The 24,740-nt window shown below is 47.9% G+C and overlaps 1 protein-coding gene across 1 annotated transcript in view; it reads right to left on the bottom strand.

Moving 5' to 3' along the window:
* ANO2 (anoctamin 2) overlaps positions 1 to 24,740 on the bottom strand; it is a 341,871-nt gene that overhangs the window by 312,445 nt on the left and 4,686 nt on the right. Inside the window, exons 2-3 of the mRNA XM_053894601.1 lie at positions 7,319 to 7,509; positions 5,768 to 6,094 (exon numbers count right to left, since the gene is read on the bottom strand). Coding sequence (XP_053750576.1) covers positions 5,768 to 6,094; positions 7,319 to 7,509 — 518 coding nt within the window. The remainder of the gene's footprint in view (positions 1 to 5,767; positions 6,095 to 7,318; positions 7,510 to 24,740) is intronic.

Here is a 24,740-nt window from a genome sequence, read left to right as displayed (position 1 = left end):
GCGCAGCAGCCATCACCGAGAAACAGCACGGACTGGGGCGTCATTAGTTCCACATTTGTATTTTGCCTGTGTTCGCAGGAGACTCTCCTCTCGGAATTCTGAGGAAGGAAGACTAGGAAAGTGCTATCGAGGGCTCGGCAGGCATCTCTGGTGCAACAAAGACCCCAGACCCTCAGATGGAGTTCGAACCTCAGTTGGATCTCGAAGTAGGTGCACCGTGACGGAGCCACTAGCCTCTTAGCCTGGTTCCTCATTTCCTTCAAAAGATGAAGATAACAGCTGCCTGGCAGGATAGTCCCAAAGACGAAATGAGGGAGCACAAGTGAAAGTGAGATCCACGTTAGGAGGCACACTGAAGGCATTCAGGAAATTGGGTTCCTCCCTTTAAACCACAGACTAATGATAGAGAGCAAATTTCCCAAAGTCACCCCAGGTCCATCCAGGGGCCTAGGAGGACGCACTGTTTAATCGGAAGTATAAAAACTCTTCTGAAAAGGAAGTGGGAACAGGAGGTGATGATAAAGGTCAAGAAACAGTGGCCTCTGGCTTTAAGAAAGTGAGAAGACATTCTGATATTCTTGGCCCACATCTTTTCCCCTAAATCAGCCTTCCTGGGAGATCTTGACATCCTACACCCCAGACGTCCCCCAGCCCATTTCTCTGGCTCCATGCAGTAATTTGAGTTAGATATCAGACATCCAGGGCTCTAAGGTGAACAGTCAGGTGTCAGGGGCATTCTAAGGCTGATGGGGAGGGGTCCCCTCTCTGTAGAGAAGGAAGCGATTTGGTCAGTCCTGGGCTCCCACCTGACACCAAGTCAGAGAGGAGAGCACTACCTCCTGGTGCCTCCCAGCTGGCACCATGCCCCTTCCAGGCCTGGCTGTGCCAGAAGCAGCCCAGGGACCTGTTGGAGATGCCAGACCAGGCTGAATAAAGGCAGCTTCTGCAATCGGTTTTCTGGTGCCCTAATCCCAGGGGAGCTAGCCCCAAGCAAGGCGGCCCCTAGCCTCCCCGTCAATGCCCTCTCCTCCATTCCCAGTTTGGAAGGTCCAGCTATCCACACAGAGGGAGTTGTGGGCCGTGCCTGCTAGAATCTCAGGGCCTGCAGGGTGGGTGAGGACCTTTACACCCTAAGTCCACAAATGCCCCCTGCCCCCAGACCTGCCACATGCCTAGCGCTGCGCCTGGTTCTGGGATGCCCCCTGGTGCCCCTTGTTCATCTGAGTCTCTGCCTCTGTCCTTCTCGCTGTCTGGGTCAGGGCAGGAGGTTTGGGAAAGGGTAGGAGGAGGTGTGTCACAGAAGGCCTCATTCAGCCCCCCAGCTCCACAGCCCCGTCTGGAGGCCCTGGGTGGGTAACTCCCTCAAATACTCGCATTACCCTCCCACTCGGCAGTGATGCCCGTCTCTAGACAGGTCACCCTCATGAATCCAAATTGGCAGTGAGGCTGCAGGCATCTCTGCCACCCACAGGCATCTCCAGCGCGACGTCTTCAAATGAAATCTAATCAGATGGCTACACGTAAGAAAACATATATGCAAACTGTCACCTGATAAATACTAAACAGCCTTTAAAACATGAACAATGTCCATACATGGAACTACGCCCACTGACTGAAAATGCAGAGCACCAAACAGAAGGCATGCACCAAACATCATCCTGTGTAAAATTCACTCAGCCACCAGGGGCGGAAATGACTCCTGTGATAGTCAATCAACTAGAATTTGATGGACACAAAGTTCTTTTGATCTATAAGGCTAAGTGAATAGTTTCTAATGGGTCTCTGATACAAACCCATTTCCTCTCCATTTATCTTAAAATCGAATTGAAACCAGAGCCTAAAAGACAGCAGGGCCCAGACGGGCAGGGGTAGCTGAGCAGATGGGACCACCACACTCACCCTCCAAGCTGCCTTCAGGTGCAGCCAAGCCACGGCCCTGCTCCCGGGAGGTGCCAGGTCCAGGCTGCTAGCTCATGACAAAGACTGAGCATCCTGACGCACAGGAGAGCTCTGCAGGCCCCCACAGGCCCCCAGGAGAGGTGCTCGGGGGCTCCGGCTAATGAAGCTCCAGCCAGTGTTTGGCACCAACATGGCATCACGGGGGAGGGGCGCGAGGGGGAACCAGAGAAGATCAAGGACTGCCGGCCCTGAAGGAGGTGACAATTCCTTCTCAGTCTTGTTGGGGTGACACACGGTAGGAGGCCACGTGGGTGCCCATCATGCTGGGGGAAGTCATCGGATAACTGTGGTGACGGCAACTTGCTCATCCATTAGGAAAACTGGGTTAGATGCGCGTGCAGAACGCAAAGGATCCCAAAATACAGGGCCGAGAGGGAAAGTCAGGAATAGAATAAGCTGTAAAACAGGGTACCTCCTAGGTAAATTAAAAACATGTACAGTTTCAAGAAACCATCACAGCCAGCGGAGCCTAAGGAGGCAGGATACCTATACGTAATGTGGCATCTGGGATGCGATCCGGCACAGAAAAAGGATAGGAGGTAGAAGCTAAATAAATCTGAATAAAGTAGAGATTTTAGTTAATGATAGTATATCAATACTGGTTCATTAATTGTGATAAAGGTACCATATTAATGCAGGGGCACCGGGATGGCTCAGTCAGTTAAGTGTCGGCTCAAGTCATGATCTCACAGTCGTGAGACTGATCTCCATGCTGGGCGTGGAGTCTGCTTAAGATTCTCCCTCTCCCTCTCCCTCTCCTTCTCTCAAAAAGAAAGAAAGAAAGAAAGAAAGAAAGAAAGAAAGAAAGAAAGAAAGAAAGAAAGAAAGAAAGAAAGAAAGAAAGAAAGAAAGAAAGAAAGAAAGGAAGGAAGGAAGGAAGGAAGGAAGGAAGGAAGGAAGGAAGGAAGGAAGGAAGGAAGGAAGGAAGGAAAAGAAAAGAAAGTACCATATTAATATAGATGTTAATAGTAGAGGAAACTGGGTACGGAGTATATGGAAACTCTCTGTCCAATTTTTCTGTAAATCTGAAACTGTTCTAAACAATAAAGTCCGCTTTTTAAATGAAAAACTTGCATAAAGCAAGAACAGCGCCAGGGCACTTGCTGGGATGAGCACTGGGTGTTGTATGGAAACCAATTTGACAATAAATTATATTTAATAAAAATTAAAACATTAAAAAAATTTAAAAAGCAAGAACAGCACCATCCACTCCCCCAGGAACATACTGCACTGGAACGACTGCCTGTGGAGGGAACAGGCAAATATCAAGGCGGGCGTTTAAGTACATGACGCGAGGGTCCTCCCTGTACGCCAATGGTGATAATGTGCCACGACTGACAAGTGCCATTAACTTAACACTTTGCATCAGAGGTCCCAAAACTAACAATGATTAATTTTCAGAAAAGAGAGAGAGAGAGAGACAAAACTGCAGGAGAGTAGGTCACAAAGGCCACATGAGTGGAGGGGGCTCTGGGTTGCTGAGTGACCTGGAGGGGCCTCGTGAGGCAAAAGAGTTAAACAGGCTTTGAAGCTGGGGTGGGGGGCCGGGGGTGTGGAAGTTGGCGCTTTGTGCTGGTTGCAGACCAGGGATGACCATCCAGGACATGCTCCATGTCCCCATCTAACACTGGTCAGTCCCAAGAGCTATTTCTGGGCCCTCCGAATTCCCAGCCAAAGCCAGGAAAACCTAAATGGAACCTGCTGGTGGGCAGCAAAGCTGGGCAGTGATAGAATAGTCGTAAGAGTTGCCAGGGCAGTTATATTCGAATTTCAGATCAGCAACAAATAATTTTTCTAGTATTAGGTATATCCCAAATATTGCATGGGACATACGTATGCTAAAAACGGATATGCTGTTGATCTGACATTCAAATGTAACTAGCCATCTTGAATCTGCTAATCTGGCAACTCTAATTAATAACAGTAGTGACATGCACTATTACTGTCCTAAGTACTTAATTTACTTGTCTTGTTTTCCTCTTCAAACAACCTCCTGAAGAATACATCACTACCCCCTTTTTACAGACATGGAAACTTGGACGCCAGACCTGGGATGTGAACATCTGTGTAAAGAGCCCACCCTCTTGAGCATGATGCTGTGCCCCAACTAAGTGGCTGAACAAGGCCCAGGCCTCTGCTCCCTGACACCCAGAGACAGGTGTGTCCACAGTGGTGGTACCAAGCTCCTTGCATGGTCTTCAAAACACATTACCACCTGAAAAACCTTCCCACCAGACCCAATTCATCAAGTGAACTTTGGGTTTCAAAAAGGGAAAATCAAGGGAGCCCCAATGAGTCCTAAAAGAGTACAATCTTCCTGCATTGGTGGAAAGAACAAGGAGAGAAGCAGTTCCTACTTTGAGGGTCTAGATAGGCAGCACACATCAGCAGGGCAAGGGTCTGAGCCGAGCCGCATGCCATCCCTCCTGGAGACAGAGAAATAGATGAATGACCCCTGGAAGTTCTGTCCAGTTTGGGGACAGTATTAACTTGAGTCCTAAAGAAAAATTAGAAAACAGGTTTCTAATGAGAATGGCACCCCACCCCTCAGCATGACTCATATTTAAAATAATACTAAGGAACATTTATTGAGCACCTACTATGTATTGCACATTGTGCCAGATGTTTTCACTGCCCATCAATTGCTGGGGCATGTAAACCTACAGTCCAGCAGGGCATTTGCCTATTTTGCAGATGAGGAACCTGAGATTCAGGGAGATCACTTATTTATTCAACTACATGACTTTACTGTTCAGTCTCTGTCCTGAGTGCTGAGGATGCAGAAGTGAACCAAACAAGACCCCTGCCTTCATGAATCTGGTTGGGGCGCAGATAAAAAAACAAATCTATTATGCTGTTTCAGGTAGCAGTGCCAAGTGTGATGAAGAAAAGTAAAGCACGGTCAAGGAACAGAATGATAGGGTGGGAGTATTTTAGCTAGGATGGTCACGAAGATGTCTGGAAAGAGGTGACATTTAGGCAGAGGTCTGAAGTGAGGGACTGAGCATGCCCAGGTCTGCGAAGGGTGCCCAAGGCAGAGGGGACAATCAGCGCAAAGGCCCTGAGGTAAGGGTGACCAACACACAACCAAGATAATGCCAATGGGCTGGAGGAGGTACAGGAAGGTGGGAGGGGTAGAAGATGAGTTCAGAGGGGATGGTTAGGCCAAGTCATCTTTAAAGGATCACTGTGATATGAAGAAATGGATGGATGGATGGATCCAAGAATGGATGGTCGGATGGACAGATGGATATGTAGATAAATGGACTTCCATGGATTCCTTCAGGCTGCTACTGACCAGGGGTGAGAATATATGTAGCTCACAAGTTGATAAAATATGTCCAATGTTCAGTTTCCAATTAATCATCTCCCTCAGAGGGCCTCAGGCAAGCACATTCCTTAGTGAAGTATATGCCCTAGAGAGGAATTTGATCCAAAGTTGCACAGGCAATCTGGGTCTTCATTCCAAGGAAACCATTTAAAGAAACCAAGGCAAGGCAGAAGTGTCTTGCCTCCAATCTCTAGGCCAATGCCCACGGAACAGGCTGGACATCACCATCACTGCCTTCACCACCTGGGACTCCCCTAGGCAGAGGCACCAGCTATACCAATGCTCTTCCTCAAGTCTTTGAACAAGAAAATCTTGTATGCTCATCAGATTTAAAAAAAAACAAAAAAACAAAAAAAAAAAAACCACGCCACCTGCCAGAACAAAGCCAACACTCCCGGCAGGTGACACTGGTCACCAGGGCCCCAGTCCTACAAGGCCATCCCATCCCACGACCCTTTACCACCTGCCCAGCCTCACCTCCACATCCTTCTCGAGCTCAAGCCCTGCCTCCATCAGGTTGTGCTCAAACTCCTCCCGCTGTTCCTTCCTCTCCTCCTCCAGGGCATCAAGTGGCCCCAGTTCAATGTCACCGTGGCCACCAGCACGAGGTTCCTTGCCTGTCTCCCCATTGGAGACAATCGCCAGCGAGGGGCCAGGGGAGCCATGGCCAGGGTGCACCCCACGTTTCCGGTAATGGTAGGCGAGCACATAGTCGACCTTCCTCTGGTTGTCATGGAAGTGCATGCGGCTCAGACGGGCCTCTGAGGACACTGGCTCGTTGGCATCCAGGTAGTTATTGATGACCTGGCCAGAGAGAACGGGACAGAGACAGCGAGGTCCAGTGAGGAGGAGTGAGAGACGGAGGAGGCTAACCCTGTGCTCTGGGCCCAGGGCGGTGGACTAGGAGGCAAGGCCCTCAGGCCCAGTGAAAGCCACACAGTGGCCTAAGTCCTTCCACCATACCCAGCCCACTCAGCCCTCCATCCACATGTCCACAGCCTGGACACCGATGCCTTCACTCCTGCCCTGGCATCCGTGCACACACGTATGCTCACACGCACAGACGACACGTGCAGCAGCGAAGCCCTGTGCTTCCGCACCTGCCTGCACACCAGAGCCATGCACCACCCCTGCACACGCACACACAGCATCGACACACAGCACCTCTGCACCAGCTCTCCTGCACCCATCTGTGCACAAGTGCACTCTGGCACACGCAGCCCTCCACATGCACGGTAACACACCCACGCACACTCATCTCCTTGCAGATCCGCCGGCCTGCCTGCAAACGCATGCACGCTTACACACCCATTACTCACTGGCAAGTTCTCTGGATCCATTGGAACAAGGGCCAGTTTCTTGTCACCCGGCCCACCCCAGCCCCACCCCACGGGGATTCACTCTACACTATGCCCCTTCACAGCCCCACATCCTCCTCCTCCTCCTCTGCAGCCACCAGTGGGGACGGCAGCAGGGGGACTGACTTCTGCTCCCGACCAGCCTGGAGGTGGGAGGTTGAGAGAAGAGGAGGGGAAAGAACAAGGCGGAGCAGGCGAGGGACCTGCCTCCCTCCCTTTGGGCGTCTCCCTGTTTATTACTGGTTTGGTACCCAGCTGCCTCTGCAGCCACCTGGGAGGTCACCTGGGCAACCAGATGAAGCGCCAGCCACAGGGGAGAGCCTCAGAGCCACCACGGCAGAGGTCTGGTTCCTCAGACCTGTGAGGGGAGCCAAGGAGTCTGCAGACCAACAGGTGGGCTCACGTGGCCTCACACCTCCCTCTCCCTGTCCTCTGACCACAAGACTCCAGCATAGTCGGGACACTGTGCCACCATGACTTGGAGAGAGAGGAAAAGGCCCTAAGAAAAACCCTGGAGATCTCTCTCTCTCTCTCTCTCTCACACACACACACACACACACACACACACACACACACACAAACCCCTGCCCCCCAGGTGGAGAGTGTCTCAGTCAAGAGGCTCCCTTTGGGCCCCCAACAGGGCCAGCCTTTACCCCACCCCAGCACTCACCGAGCTGCCACAGGAGCTCCCTCCACCGGAGGGCGGGCCAGAATCTCGGTCATGGTCAGAACTGCCCTGCGGACCCGGGGCTTGGGAACCGGGAACCTTGAGGTATTGCTGGCCACGTTTGGGGCCCTGGCCACCTCTGGCCACTGCCCGAGGGCTCAGCCGGCGTGGGGAGCCAGGGAGCAGGGGGATATCTGTGAGAGGAAGAGACAAAGGAGGCAAAGCAGTTTCAGGTGACAGAAAACCCAGGACACAGAGAAATTGAGGCACTGATGGGAGGGGAACTGGGATGTCCCTAAGAAAAAGGCCACATCTCCTCACAGCCTTGGTTAGCCAGGGGGGAAGAGGGTCTCAGCCGCTACATACACATGCATGCACACACGCACGCACCCTGGGCGTGGAGCCACCAGCAGGAGCCCCTTCAGATGATGGGTGCCATAACCTCTTATAATTCCCAAACAAGAGAAGGTGGCTCTGGCGAGCCAGGGTAAGTGGAGCACTCCTTGGAGAGACACCTTGAATTAATGCCAAAGGCTTGAGTTTGGGGGCCTCTCCCAGGGCAGCCAGGCGGCCCTCATGGCCCGAGGAGAGAGCAGAGAGGAAGAGAGACCAACTGTGGGGCCCCTGAGGGCAGGGCCGGGCTCTGACAAAAGCACTGCCTCCAATGCCCTTGAGGGGTTCCCATGCACCTGCTGCCCCCACCGGGGCTTCAGAGCTCCACAGCCCCTTCTGGACCCTCCCCAGAACAGCCCCCGGAACAACCCACAGTGGGAGCAGCAGTGCTATTTCAGGGAACTTCCAGCTTCACCTCTGGAGGGAAAAGACCCAGGCTGGTGACAGAATTGCAGAATGTCACAACTGGAGGGGACTGAAGCATTAAACACTCCGCTTTGCACCAAAAAGCCCCAGGCAGGGGCCATGAGCTAGCTGCCAGGGCCTCGAGGCTGATGAGACTCGATCTGTCCCTGCGTCTGAGAAATACTCTTTCCAGCAAAGCAGCAAACCCAGTGCGCCTGGGCCTAACCCTGAGCTCTGCCACTTGCTCTGAGAATTCTCTGAGCCTGTTTCTTCAACTGCAACATGAGAATCCCACACTTGCAGGGTTGTAGTGAGAATTCGAAGCAGAGATGTACATGCGAAACACCCAGGGTAGTCATCAGCCCATGGGTGGGAATAAAAGGTGCTTATTATAATTATTATTATTTTCATTTTGAGCTCCGTGTAAGAAGAAATCATACCATATACATCCAGCTCAGCCCTCAGCACCTGCTGAATGAATGAAGGAACAAAAAGCACCTGGAAGGAGAGCTTCTGATCAGTGACCAGCTTGTAGAGCAGCCCCTTAGGTGCCCAGCTCTCTGCTGGACAGTTCAGGAGCCCTAGGACACCTGGTCCCTACACTGGAAAATCTTATCATCTCTTTATGAGGACAGACCTGGCAGGTAGGAAGCACAATGAAGACCAGCAGAGGAAAGCTCTCATAATTTACTTCTACACTGTGGGCTCTAGTCCGTATTGTGGAAGACCAGAAAGGCTAGAAGGCTTCCTGAGAACTGAGCCTGAAGCTGGTCTCAAAGGGTGGACAGCTTCTGAAAGGCAGGAGAGAGAACACAGAAAAGCAACAGTGGGTATGCATGCTGGTAGAACGACAGGGGGCAGTTCAAGACATCATGGGAGTGGATTCTCTCCTCGGTCCTTAGTCTCACCTCATCCCTTTCCCCCTGTGCCTTTCTGCATGCTTGCCCGCCATCTGGCCCAGGGCAGCATTGAGAACAGGGCTCTACAGCCCAGAGATGGCTTGAAAACCTTCAGATGCATGTCTAAGGAGCCCAAGACCATACTGATGTATAACTGGGCAGATGACAAAGGTGACGTTCACTCAAGCATCCTTGACAGCCATATTCATATTCACACCTGTGACTCAAGATAGCTCATATTCAGAGTCAGCCCAAAACTTTGGTCAAACCATTACCCAGGAGCCACGGTCTCCTGAAGGTACAACCTGGGGTTTGAGGCTAGCCTTCGGGGCCCCACCAGCCATCCCAGCAGCAACCTCTGCTTGCCTCTGACACACAGACCATGGCTGCATGAGGCCCTGCTTTTATGCCCACCTCTTCTCCCAACCAACAAGAACACAGCATATGGCTGAGTTGTTTCAGATGCAAATGACATACCATGCAGTAATGACACAGAGGTGGAAAGATCCAAGAGAGCTGGCTTACACCATGAAATGAAGGCTGCGGTGGCAGATGGGGGGAGGGGTTGGGGGGATGGGGGGTGGGATGTGAGCGACGTCTGGGCATCAGGAAGAATAGGGCAAGTGAACACGCTCCACAGGAATCCTCTAAGAAGCTGAAAAAAGGTGAATTGGGGTTGATCCGAAGTAAAGGCCATCACACACAGCTTATGGAACATGATACTCATTTGAAAATAATCTTTCCTTCGTTGACCATTTACTTGCCTCTTGGTACACGCCGCCTTGCAAAACAGATCCCTGGGTGTTCAGGATTAGCTGCCTTCTTGGGTTATGGGTGCCCTGAAGGGCATGGCTCACCCACCTCTGGATACCCTGGATGGATTTTCACAAGGCTTGGACCTGGGGCCTCTTTTCTACACTCTTACCCTTTTCTACACTCTTTTTCTACACTCTTACCCTTGCCCTCTATCTGCTCCTATGCCCTCTATGCCCCCCTAGATACTCTATCTGTTCCTATGGCCTTAATGACCACCTACGTCCCCATAACCCTCAACATTTTACCTTTAACCCTTACTTTCTTCCAGCTTCTGGATCCACACATCCTCCCGCCTACCTGGTATCTCCACTTGGATGCTTCAGAGCCCCTTCAAAACCTCCATCTCCAAAACCAAACTTAACAATCTGCTCTACCAGATGACTCTCTTCCAGGAGTCCCTATGGCTATGAATGCCACCACTACGTTCAGTCCATACACCAGAAATCTACAGGCAGCCTCCAGAGTCTTCTTCCCTCATGCCCCACAGCCAATGTGTCACCACTCCTATGAATTTTGCCCTGAAATATCTCCCAAATCCATCTGTTTTTCACCACCTCCATGACTACCACCTTAGCCCAAACTACCACACTTATTCAGCTGGATAACCCCAGCAGCCTCCCAATAGCACCTACTCCATGCACCCTTGCTCTCCTTCACCGTCCTCCAAAGGCAGCCAGGGGGTCCTTTCAAAATGTCGACCTCGCTATGACACCCACGTGTGTGGAGATTTCTGGTGCTTCCCACCACTCTCAAGCTGTGAGCCCCTGCACAGCCTGGCCCGCTCACGTCTCCACCTCATCTCTCCCCGTGTCCCTCTGCGTTTCTGAGCTCCGGCCATACCGCGCTGCTTGCAGTGTCTGGAATGCACCATACTCCCTCCTGGCCCAGGGTCTTACCCGTGCTCCTCCCTCTGGCTACAATGTGCTTCTTCGTCTAGCTGTGGGCCACCTGCTATTTTGGCCATTAGGGAACCAGAAAATCAGAAGTAACACATTCCTGTCTCGAGAAGCCACTGATCAAGGTATAAGACAGAAATAGTCAGATACTACAGGCAAAGCTAATTTGCTTCCACTTCAGACTTGACTTAAATTCCAGAAGCTGAGGTAGTGTAGGGAGGGCTTAGGGGACACACAGACACATGTAAAGTCAGCAGACGAAGGCCTCCAAGCTTTATCCAATGGACTCCACTGGTCAGCAGGGAACTACAGAGAGTGGGGCACTTATTGGCTGGTGTCACTGAATAAAGGTAACCTGTTGGTGGCAGCCCACTGATTGTCTAGTCAAAGGAACTCCTGTGCTCCGAGCTTCTGCCCAGATCTGACCACCCCCAAGTGACTCCCCCATATGGGACTAGCCCATTTTTCAACTATTCACACCCTCATAAACTTCCTGGAGCATTGGGGTGGGGAGAAAGAAAGGCCTTCCTCACCTAGTCAAAGTGTAACCAGATGAAAATGACCAGGGGCCTCCCGCTAAACATGGACAGAGGGCAACCCCAGCTTGGCACCAGACCCTGCCCACATCCACCTCTGTCCCAAGACATTCTCCCCTGCCACCTTCGGAGGGATCTTTTCGAATCACACCGCCCCACTCTCCCACTGAAAGCTTTCCAGTGGCTCCCCACTGCTAGAGTAGAAAACCTTCACCATGAACTGAAAGGTGCTGCATCCATTCTCCAGCCTTGCCCTCACCCTCCTTCCCATTCCCCTCTTTGAGACTAGTCTTTCTAAATATTCTTATCTGCTCCATTTGCTAAGAGGCTCAAGCACAGCGGCACCCAGGGCCATGGGATAAGGGGAGGGAGCTGCACTTGTTGAGGGTGAGGAGGAATCGAAGGGGAGGAGGGCAGTGTTCTGGTCTCGACCTGATGTTTGGAGGACCTGCAGCCTGTCTGAATGGTCCATGGCGGACAGTCTTTTGCAGGCCAGGAATAAGAAAGTCACTAAAAGGCAGGCTGTGATTTGGGACGACATGAACATCACACAGGGGTGGGCTCTACAGACAACTGAGAAGTGCTAGGTCAACAGCCACACCCTTCTCCATCCCACTCTACAACCCCCCCTCCCAGGACTAGCCAATGGCACTCCACTACACAATGAGCCCACACTGAGCAGGAGGACCCCTGGTGCCTAGGCCTGGCATTGCCAGAATTTCAGAAAAATAATGTATTTTCTCTGCACATTTTAGTTCCGTGATTGAGAGGAGGGTGTCATTACCATATCTTTCCCTCACAGGGGGAGTGTGATGATATGGTAAAAACGTGAGCTACAGAAAACGTGAGGGATCTTTACCAAATCCTACTCCGGGGCTCAGGGCCCGCCCCCTTCATCTGCACCTGCCCACCCCGATTTCTCTGCTCCATTCCAGTCACTGTGCCCTAAGTCCCCAGAATTCCCCTTCTGTGCCACCCACCTGCCTGCTGACTACTCACCTCCTCCTGGAAGTACTCCTGGACTAGGCAGCTGTCTATCCCCCATGACTGCAACTTCCTTTCTCATCTGAGACCATCACACACTTTCTAATCCTTTTTTTTTTTTAATGTTTATTTTTATTTTGAGAGAGAGAGAGTACAAGCAGGGGAGAGGCAGAGAGAGAGGGAGAGAGAATCCCAAGCAGGCTCCACACTGTTGGCACAGAGCCTGACGTGGGGCCCGAACTCGCAAACCATGAGATCACGACCTGAGCCAAAACCAAGAGTTGGACACTTAAACGACTGAACCACCCAGGCGCCCCTCTTATCCTTTAGAACCCACTATTTCAGGGGTGAACTCTGTCTCTTCTAGAAGGATCCAATTTCCACCACCCAGAAAGGCTGCAGGTACCTCAGGCTGTGCTATAGAAGCACACAAAGAAGGAGCAGGATCAGAGATCTGCAGGGAAAAGAACAGAGACTATAGGCAGGGAGAGGCCCAAATCTCAATGAAAAAATAGGTATAGCTTGTTTTCGGGGTCCTCCCATGGCCTGCCCTTTCACACGCCTACCCAAGGCCCCACCCCAGCCACGGTCCCCATTCTGTGCTGCACTTTCTCACCCACCACCAGGGTCTTCCAACACCCATTCCCCCATTTAGCTCTTGGCTGTCTTGTCTGAGAAGCTAATACACTGCGAAGTACAGGGAGCCCTTGCTGGCATCCCAAGACAAGCGATACAATGAAAGCATTCTGAAAACTCTCAGGGGCTCTGGAGATGCCGCTGGCGCTGCAGGGATCCAGGGGCAGGGGTCTCACTGTGAGGAATACTCTCTAGTGGTGGGCACTGCTACCCCACGCTGGGTGAGGGGAGAGCTGCCACAGGGAGAGATCCGGACCCTTCGACTCATGCCTCAGCTCTAGGGCAGTTTGGCAAGAACCTTCAGGGTCACAGCCAAGGATCAGAGCAAGGAGGGGCCCCTGAGTTGGGGAGCCGGGCAGGAGCAGGCTGTGGAGAGTCGGGTGGGGGGGGTGGTGAGAAGAGCTCGGGCAGTAGCTGATGGCAGGAAAACCGGAGCAAAGGGACCCGGAGGCACAGTCAAGAGCAAGGCAGCAGCAGCCTGCACAGACGGGGAGCAGGAAGTGGGTTCACCGGGCACGGAGGAGGGTGAGGTGAGTCACCGGGGCCCTAGGAGGTTTCCAGAGCCTCCAAGAAAGAATAGCAGGAGGTGGTTTCCTGTGGGAGCAGGACCTCCAGGCAGCACGGCTCTTCCTCGAAGCTTCCCTCATGGCATTTTTACTGCCTCACTACTAACCATTGGCAGGGCAAGTGTGGGTGCCTCAAAAGACAGGGCCACCTCTCTCACTGGCCTTTCGGGGCCACTGCTTCCAGCAAAGCCAGATAGGGCAGGGCTGCCCTGAGTGGAGATGGTACATCCACGCTCTCCTAGGCCAGGGACAAGACTCCTGGTGGGCCTCAGAGAGACCTGGGCGCCTTCAGGACGCTCACTTGGACCCTCCCCAAGCATCCTGGGACAGATGGACTGCATTTCAGTTAGGGTCAACTTTTTATGCTGAGGTCTTACTCTGTTTTCCTACATGAATCTGACAGGCAAAATCTGAGCCTCCACACTTAAAATCTGGACCTTGCAATGGCCCTGCTGTTCACCCTACTCTCTACCCCAGAGTTCCTGTTAAACAGTACCTTTCTGGGCCTCTGCATGTGGCCAGAGTAACAGAGGGATGATCTTCCAGTGCCCTCTCCCTCTTCGGCTCTGCTTATCTTGACTCAAAAACAGCCCTCTCTCTACCGATGCTCAAACATTCCCTTCCTAATGAAGATACAGCCCCAGTGTGGATCCTTACCTTGAACCTGGATAAGTAAGAGCTAACTGGCCTCCCTGCCACTAAGCTGGCTCCCCGCTGATCCTCAGGTCACAACCTGACCGAGTTACTCCCACTCAGGGGCTTTCATTCTTCTTAGATGAAAACCAAATTGTCTGATATGCACACAGGGCCTTTCATGATCTGGGCCCTGCCTACCTAGCCGAATACCGTTTCATCTCCTAACATCCATCCATGGCCTGCTTATCCTTTCCAGCCTCCTGGCCCCATGCACGCACCACATGCCATGCTCCAACCACACCTGGCCGCTCTTGGGGGGTGGGGGAGCGTACATATATGCCATTGCTCACATCTCTATTCTTCTCAGACCATTTAACCTCCTGGGCGCTGTGTAATACACTGGAAATAGAAGGCTTGCCCTAGATGCTCACAAGGAAGGCAGACTAATAAGGAGAACAGATTAATAAGGAGATTTCAGGAACAAGAGAAAAGCTGAGGCCGGAGTATAAACAAGGAGCTACAGTAGCAGAAGCCCGCAGCTCTGCTTAGAGCCAGCAGGCCTCCCAGAGTGACTTTTGAGGAGCATCTAGAAAAGACAAGGAGGCATCTTCCAATGGGCAAGGGAGGAAAGGAGATTCCAGGGAGAAGGGCAATTGTTTGTATGGTCCTTCGCAATCAGCTGCTGGGCTTGCCTGTTTCAGGTCATCAGCCTCCTGAGAACAAGGCATGCGTCCCCCTCGTGTTCCTCTTCCACCCACGTAGTCCCAATAGGTGGCCAGCTACGTGGCAGAACTCAGGGCAGGCAAAGAAAGGGCACTTTGGGCTTATAGTACACACTTTTTAACAGGGCCTACGAGGCCCCTTACTATCTTTCCTGCTAATATCAATCATCTCCTGCTAGTCACTCCTCCCTCCCTCCCACCTCCTTCTTCTATCTCCCTCCCTACCTCTCTGTCTCTCTCTCTCTGTCTCTCTCTCTCTCTCTCTCTCTCTCTCTCTCTCTCTCACACACACACACACACACACACACACACACACAGAATACACACACACATCAGAGAGAATAAACTACCAGCAGCTTCCAGAAGAAGGCGACCTGCTTTTTCTTATCCCTACTCTTTGATCTTTGGAATTGTTCTCCCTTTTGCCCCTAAACATCTCTCCTCAACCAAGACTAGTTGGTAAGTCCCTTCCTGACATCTCTCAACCCTTTAAAAAGGCCTTTTAACAAAGATCACTTATAGTCATTGCTCAGAGCCAGGATCCTACAAGTGAAGACCCAGGTCAAGAAAAGCAGCAGCATTTCAGGAAGTGCTTCCCTCAGGGACAGAACCCAGGGACTGGGATCTGGATGAGTTCCTCAAATGAAACCTATTCATGGGCATCTCATCCTACACTGTGGTTGGTTGTGTGGCTGATGACATTAAGGGATAATGTCCCTCCCTCTATGTCAGGAGGAAGCAGCCAGTCTACAACGCAATTGATCAAAACTGCTCTGTTAGCTAATCGTAACCTGTTTCCCAAGTATAATAACATGAAAAGAGCATAACGATGCAATGGTGAGCAAAATGCAAGCCTTCCTCCAGCCCCTCCACACAGATCACACATGTGCTCACATACACATGCATGCACACATGCACACCACTTTATGAGGGTGACTGGCTCCTCTCCTGGTCATGCCTGGTGGAGTCTCACCATGTCCCCCATCTTCCTCCACCGTCCACGAACATCTCCTACCTCTCATCTCTTCCTCCTGGTATAACCAAGATTGATGAGCTCTGCCTTATTCTGAGCTCTCCAAAGAAGGTGGGACAGATCTCTGCTGCCCAAAATGGACTGGCTGTGAGGCTAAAGCCTAAGACAGCTCCTGTAATCACAATGCTCTGCTCAGACTGCAGAGGCCTGTGGATCTGGATGAGATATGAGGGATACAGAGAGATTCAGCAGACAAGAGGAACATGGATGCGCCTCAGGATTTTATAAGATATCCCAAATACACATATAATCGATAGGAAATTGCTCAAAAGTTTTCTCTCCGCTACAGTGTGGTTAACTGAAATAAGTAAATTCATATATAGACAGCAAGGCTCATGTGCTCAGCAGTGCTCTTCCTGAGGACAGGAACAGTGCCCATCTTGTTCGTCCCTGTATGCTTAGCCCCAAACATGAGGACTGGCCCATAATTGCCTTCGGGAGCAGGACAAGTGCCTTCCCACAGCTTGGGAAGGTGGAGCTCAACATCAAGCGTCAGCTAAGATGGTTAACACGAAGTAGAAGCTTAAAGAATTGTTCATGAACACATGTGAGACACCCCTAGGGACTCCCAGAATTGCCAGGTCAGACTTTTAAAAGGACTGGAGATCCCATCGTAACTAGTGGGGGAACAGCTTGAGAGACCCATTTGGTAATTTCTCATGACTCCACCTCTACTAGGCGGCTGTGGTGACCATCCCAAAGACAAACTGCTCTTCCTTAAAACCGGATGCGTCCTCATTTGACTATCAGTGAGGTTATGATCACCACATTCCGAAAGGACAGAACCAGGAGGAGTGGTTCTGGAGAAGGAGAAATAGAAGCATACAAGAGCTGCTCTGTGGGGGAGGCAGAGATGGTTGTGGGAAGCCAGACTTAAAAAAAATATTAGCATTCAGGGGCGCCTGGGTGGCTCAGTCGGTTGAGCGTCCAACTTCGGCTCAGGTTATGATTTCACGGTTTGTGAGTTCGAGCCCTGCATCGGGCTATGTGCTGACAGCTCAGAGCCTGGAGCCTGCTTCAGATTCTGTGTCTCCCTCTCTCTCTCTACTATCTTCCACTCGCACTCTGTCTCTCTCTCTCAAAAATAAAATAAACATTAAAATTTTTTTAAAATATTAGCATTCAGCAATTGGGAAAGATGAGGACCAGTGGAGACAGGGACTCCTTCTCAACCCTGGGTACATATTAGAATCACCAAAGAAAGTTAAAATATCGATGTCTGGGCCCCACCTCAAGATTTGGACTTAATTTGTCTGAGGTGCTCTATTGTGCCACCAGGGTTGAGATGGCTGGTCTATAGAATCAAAAGTGTGAACAGAGATCTAGTCGCAAGGTCCTGACGTATCAAAGAAAGGCACACTACCTAGACCGTAAATAAAGCAAGCTTAGGTCAAATAAAACAAAGCACCACTTAGCACGGCCAAGATAAACATTTAGAGCTAGACACCAGTCTTGGCCTGGGTGTTGAAAAAAAATTGGGTGCCACGTGAACCCAGAAGCAAGGGAAGCCTGTTACTGGAGAAGGAAAAGAAAGCTACCATGCTTGGCAACCCATGAGCGTGCTTTGGCCCACTGGCTATAGAAGCAGTGTGTGCTTTAACCAGGGCTAAGACCCTCCACGTATGTGGCCTTGGTGTGGCTCCCCGACTACTAAAGCACACTGTAGAACCTGGATCATAATGCCAGCTTGAGAGCCAAAGGGGGTAGGAATGGGTTCTACACAATCCAAGTAAATGCAAATGCTAAATGTCATTAAACGTAGTTAACATGTGCCTGAATGATTTGATAGTTTATGGATGAACTAGAAGTTCGTCTATCTGCCATAACAAACATAAAGGCAAGCAACTTCCTCTAAATTGACACCTTAGAGACACCTGGGCAGCTCAGTCAGTTAAGCCTCCAACTCGTGATTTTGGCTCAGGTCATGATATTGTGGTTTGTGAGTTCAAGGTCCACATCGGGCGGGCTCTGTGCTGACAGTGTGGAGCCTGCTTGGGATTCTCTCTCTCTCCCTCTCTGTCATTCCCATGCTCCCTCTAATTAAATAAATAAATTTGTTAAAAGGTTTTTTTAATATTTTTAAAAGAAGCAATTGAATCCACTGGCCAACTGTTATCATACCAACTCAGCATTGATTCATTCTTTCACTCACAGCACTAAAACAATCCTAAAATTTGTATGGAACCACAAAAGACCCTGAAGAGCCAAAGCAATCTTGAAAAAGAAAAACAAAACTGGAAGTTTCCAGATTCCAAGTTACATTACAAAGTGGCAGTAATTAAAACACTACGATACTGGCATAAAAATAGACACATAGATCAATGGAATAGAACAGAAACCCAGAAATAAACCCACAATTGTATGGTCAATCAATCTTCAGCAAAGGAGGAATCAACATACGATGGGAAAAAGTTTCTTCAACGAATGGTGTTGGGGAAACTGAACAGTCACGTGCAAAAGAATGAAACTGGACCACTTTCTTTCACTATCACAAAAATAAACTCAAAATGGATTAAAGACCTAAATGTGAGACCTGAAACCATAAAAATCCTTGAAGAGAGCACATGCAGTAATCTCTCTGACATTGGCTGTAGCCACATCTTTCTAGATGTGTCTCCTGAGGCAAAGGAAATAAGAAGCAAAAAATAGATTACTGGAACAACATCAAAATCAGAAGTTTCTGCACAGTGAAGGAAACAATCAACAAAACTAAAAGGCAACCAATGGAATGGGAGAAGATATTTGCAAATGACGTATCCAATAAAGGGTTAGTATCCAAAATATATAAGGAAATGATACAATTCAATACCCAAAAAACAATCCAATTAAAAAATGGGCAGAGCACATGAGCAGACATCTCTCCAAAAAGGACATACAGATGGCCAACAGACTCATGAAAAGATGCTCAACCTTACTCATCATCAGAGAAAAGCAAATCAAAATCACAATGCAGTATCACTTTATACCTGTCAGAATAGCTAACATCAACAACACAAGAAACAAGTGGTGGCAAGGTTGTGGAGAAAAAGGACCCCTTTGCACTGTTCGTGGGAATGCAAATTGGTGCAGCCACTGTGGAAAACTGTATGGAGGTTCCTCAAAAAGTTAAAAATACAACTACTGTATGATCCAGGAATTACACGACTGGGTATTTACCAAAAAAAAAAAATACAAAAACACTAATTCAAAGAGATACATGCACCCATATGTTTATAGCAGAGTCACTTACCAAACTATGGAAGCAGCCCAAGTGTCCATCATAGACGAATGGACAAAAAAGATGTGGTGTGTGTATGCATGTGTGTGGTCGTGTGTGTATGTATATATATAACGGAATATTATTCACCCACTAAAAAAATGAAGTCTTGCCATTTGCAATGACATGGATGTAGCTAGAGGGTATAACGCTAAGCAAAATAAGTCAATCAGGAAAAGACAAATACCATATGATCTCACCCATATGTGGAATTTAAGAAACAAAACAAATGAGCAAAGGAAAAGCAGAGAGAGAGAGAGAGAGAGAGACAAACCAAGAAACAGACTCTTAACTATAGGGAACAAACTGATGGCTACCAGATGGGAGGTGGGTAGGATGGCGGGGGAGATAGGGGATGGGGATTAAGAGTACACTTATGATGATTAAATTAAAAGAAACATAATAAATGTTTTAGCAAAGTAATGAGATCACGCTTGCAAACCTTAGCACAGGGCAGATGTTCAGTAAACAGTAGTTCTTATCTCTGTAATTATCAACATCATCATCATCATCTGGGGACTCTGGCATCAGACAGACAAAAATAAATTTAAAAATTCATTCCTTCATTCAAAAACCATTTAATAAGCATTTACCACCCCCGTCCTTCCCTAGATGCTGAAACTTGGAAGACCGCAGAGCCTTACACACTGGAGATGCAAGTGTGTAAATCTATATATTTAATACAGGAAAATAAGTGTGACCATGCCACACCAAAATTATCACTTTTGATAAGCCCCTAACACAGAGACCACTGGTTGCTTACCAAAACTCCATGCTCTCCTCTTCTTTCTGGACCTACAGCTAGACTGTATTTTCTAGCCTCCCTTGCTATGGCAGGCTATGAGATGTACCTGTGAGACTGAATTCCAGCCAGAGGAAGTAAACAGAGCAACATGTGCTACTCCCAGACCTAGCCCATAGAAACATTGTGTGCATGCTCCTGCACACCCCTCTGGGCTCTTCTCCCCCCTCAGATAACTGTAGAATAACCCTCAGGGTCACCCTAGAAGTCATAGTTGAAACTGGCTAAGCCTCCATCATGCGGGGCTCCTGAAAAGTTATATGGAGAAGAGCCACCCCAGTAACTTGTTTACCCACCTGAACTATTACTTCAGCAAGAAGTGAACTATTGTGTTTTACTCATTTATTTTTTGGTCTGTTTGTTAGAGCGGCTAGCTGAGCATGACCCTAGCTAGCATAGCACCTTTCACTAAGAATGCAGATAATAATAAAGAACTCCACTTACAAGTGCAGCAGTTAGCCCACTGAGATACCATTTGAATCAAATACCCACACATCAGAGCCCTGCTCAACAGACCTTTTCCCAAATTTCTCCCAACCTGACAGATTTAACAGCCCCCTCACAATTTCTAAAAATCATGGTGGTGGGAGGGTGGGGGTGCGGTGCAGAAGATACTCAAAGATAGGGACTGGGTATCATATTTGACCCTCGCTGCAGCCGGCCACATAGTAGGTGCTCAATGAAAGAGTATATTTAAAAACTGAAATGCTGAAAACATGAGCAGAAAGAGTTCTGGGCAAAATAATCTCCCCTATGCTTTGTGCTAAAGAATTCTGGAGCTTTGGTAATGTTGAGTTCAAGCACTGTTGAGCAGTAACAAAGGTGATTTTAAAGAAAAGTTGTGGCCTTGCCCACAGGGTGCCCCCATAGTCCAACTCTCCCTTAAGACAAAAATGAAGGCTGGGACCTCAGCTTCTCATTAAAATTAAATAAACACAACAATTTCACTCTTTTCTAAATCATGAGGCTCACTTTTGAATTAATATTAGAGACCCCTGTCATTTCTGGCCCTTGCCCATGACCTACATCTGAAACCATTTGTTAACAAAATACTTTCTGATTAAACACCTGCTGACAAAAACTTATTTCCTTTGCACAGATTCCTTCTCTCCTGTGCTCTGCCCCATTATTCCAGCCATTTTAGCTGCTCCAAGCCTTGGCCTCTGCCTCCTCGGTTCAGTGGGATTTTGCTTCTCTTGGATTCCTGCTCCCTGCACCCCCGTCAATAACATGTCTTTATGGGGCTACATTTGTGACTTTCTGTTCTCAGGGATTCCACTTCCGTGTTGATGGTTTTTCAGTGCCTGAAAATGGTTGGCTTATGTATTTTATCCTGTTGTTCGGCTGTTTCCAGAAGAGTGTCCACCCCAGTACCAGTTATTTTATGGGCACTAGAAAAATGTTTACAGTAGCCTGTCCCTAAAAACTTCTAAGGCCATGCCCTGAGTAAATCAACAGGGGAGACAGACTTGAGAGGTTGAGTCTTAGTGAGTTAGAGAATCTTGGGAAATACCTGGCATTTTCTACAAATATACCCTAACAAAGCAGAAAACCAAACCTAAATAGGCTCAAAGGAATCAGCCAGTAATTAAACCGCCTGCTAGAGAACTTTTTTAATTTGTTTAACCTTCCTGAGAGAAAGGTAATGTTGTATCATGCACAATGTCCATTTTACCATCAAAACTTACTAGACATGCAAAGAAACAGGAGTAAGTGACCCGTGAAAGACACAAAGCCAGCAATAAAAACTGATCTCAGCCCTCTGGCCTTTTTCACTTTCACTCTATCCCCAACTTCATGGAAGATGGCACCTGCGTTGTCCTCACGGGAAAAGGCTGGTCAAGGCTTCCAGGTCACACAACAGACAGGGCCTGTGCTGGATCTGGCCCTGTCAAGGGGACTGGTGTTTTGTTCTCCTTACTCCTTCCTAGTTCCACTGTTTATGCTTTTAAAATAAACAGGACTTGATCACCAAAAATAAACAAATGAAACACATACACACACACACACACACACACACACACACACACACACACACACCTGTTCTCAAGACAGCCAGACTCATAACCTAGAGATCAAAAGTTGCATGCTCCTCCACCTGAGCCAGCCAGGCGCCCTCCAAAGAAAAGACTTTAAAAGCAGGAAACATAAATATGTATCTAATAAAGATAATAAAGATAAATACAATCTTACTAAGTGGAAGATATGGAAACTGCAAAAGTGCAAAGAAATAGAAAACACAAACAAAAACAAATGTAATTGGTTTCATACTTCCTGATTTCAAAACTATTACAAAGTTACTGTGTAGTACTGGCATAAGGACAGAAAAATAGATCAGTTATTATTAGATTTGGGATTCTAGGGGCGCCTGGGTGGCTCAGTCGGTTAAGCATCTGACTTCGGCTCGGGTCATGATCTCACAGTTTTTGAGTTTGAGCCCCGCATCAGGCTCTGTGCTAACAGCTCAGAGCCTGGAGCCTGCTTTGGTTTCTGCATCTCGCTCTCTCTCTCTCTGCCCCTCCCCTGCTTGCTCTCTCTCTCTCTCTCTCTCTCTCTCTCTGTCTCTCGAAAATGAACATTTTTTAAAAAATAAAAAATAAAAAATAAAAAGAATTGAGATTCCAGAAATAAAACCTTGAATTTCAACAAAGGTACCAAGAAATGGGGAAAGAAATGGGGAAATGGTACTGGGACAACTGGATGTCCACACACAAAAGAAGGAAGTTGGACCCTTTCCTCACACAATACACAAAAAAATTAACATTTTGAAAAATGGATCGTAGACCTAAATTCAATAACTAAAACTATAAAACCACTTGACGCTAACACAAGAGTAACCTTTATTAATTGGGTTAAGCAATGGTTTCTTAGCTACTATAATACCAAAAAGTACAAGCAATCAAAGAACAATAGACAAACTGCCTTCCATCAAAATTTAAAATGTTTCAAAAGACACCATTAATAAAGTGAATATACAACCCAGAGAATTGGGAGGAAATATTTCTAAGTCATATATCAGAATAGGGACTTGTATCCAAAATATATAAAGAACTTTCACAACTCAACAAATAAAAAGACAATTAACCTAATTTGAAAATGAGCAAAGGGCATAAACAGACATTTCTCCAAGACGACACGCAAGAAATATTCAACAGCACATGAAAAGATGTTCACCATTATTAGTCATGAAGGAAACACAAATCAAAACTACAATGACATACCACTTCACACCTCTAGGATGGCTCTGATAAAAAAGACAAACAATAACAAGGTTGATGAGGATGTGGAGAAATGAGAACCCTCAGACATTGCTGGTGGGAATGTAAAATAGTACAGCCACTTTGTAAAACAGCCTAGCAATCCCTGAAAAAGTTAGCCAGTCATTCCACTCTAGACACACACACACACACACACACACACACACCCCTGAACTTGAACATTCATTGCAGCATTATTCATAGTAACCAGAAAGTGGAAATCCAAATGTCCATCAACAGATAAACAAATGTGGTATATCCGCAGAAGGGAATATTATTTAGCTATAAAAAGAACTAATTCATGTTAATTCTAATACTAATACATGTTACAATATGGCTTAACACTAAAAACAGGCTCAGTTAAAGGGCCCAGACATAAAACACTATACATTATAGGATTCCACTTATATAAAATGTCTAGAATAGGGAAATCCACAGAGACAGAGATTAGATTAGTGGTTTCCTGGACTTAGAAGGAGGGAGGAAAGGTGAATGGCTGTCAGTGAGTATGAGGTTTCTTTTTAGGATGATGAAAATGTTCTAACATTAGACAGCAGTGATGGATGCACAACTCTGTGAATATAATAAAAACTACTGACTTATATTTTTAAGGGATGGATTTTATTATTATATCTCAACAAAGCTGACCTGGAATTATTTTCAAAAAATGGAACTCCTAGAACTAAAAATTACAATAACTAAAAAGAAAAACATCATCAGATGAGCTTAACAGCAAACTGGAGAAGGCAGAGCAAAGATCAGTGAAGCTAAGGCTGGATCAATAGAAATGATCTGATCTAGAAAACAGAGGACTAGAGACTGGAATAAAATTTAACAGAGTTTCAGAAATGGTGGGACCACAGAGTCTAACATACATGTGATGGGAGCTCCAGTAAAAGAAGAGGATGAAAATAGGGCAGAAAAATAATTGAAGAAATAGTGATTGAAATCATCCCCACAAGTTGATAAAATACAGTAATGTCCACATTCAAGAAGGTCAACAAACTCAAAGTTAAGAAAAATACAAAGAAAATTACACCTGCACACATCATGGTCAAACCACTGAACACCAAAAATAAAAATAAAATATCAAAAGCTACCAGATTATAAAGGTATTCTACATGAATAAAATAAAATCTGGATTAAGGCTGACTTCTCAGCAGACCCATGGAGACCCACAGAGAACACCTGGAGTGCTCAACGGAATAAACTGTCAACGCATTATTCTATATCCAATGCAACTATTCTTCCAAAAGGAGAGTGAAATAGACAGCTTTCCATAAAAACACAAGCTGGCAGGGGCACCTGAGTGGCTCAGTCAGTTAAGCGCCCGACTTCGGCTCAGGTCATGATCTCGTGGTTCCTGAGTTCAAGCCCCACGTCAGGCTCTTTGCTAACAGCTTGGAGCCTGGAGCCTGCTTCAGATTCCGTCTCCCTCTCTCTCTCTGCCCCTCCCCTGCTCACTCTCTCTCTCTCTCTCTCAAAAATAAATAAACATTAAAATATTTTTAAAAAACACACACAAGCTGAGAGAATTTGTCACCAGCAGAACCACACTTCAAGCCACACTAATGGAGGTCCTTCAGGC

This window comes from Panthera pardus, unplaced genomic scaffold (genome assembly GCF_024362965.1).
Source record: "Panthera pardus isolate Hobbes unplaced genomic scaffold, ASM2436296v1 HiC_scaffold_6, whole genome shotgun sequence".
In the NCBI taxonomy this organism is placed as follows: domain Eukaryota; kingdom Metazoa; phylum Chordata; class Mammalia; order Carnivora; family Felidae; genus Panthera; species Panthera pardus.
Note: the sequence above shows the minus strand (reverse complement) of the source record. Positions and strands in the feature narration are given on the sequence as shown.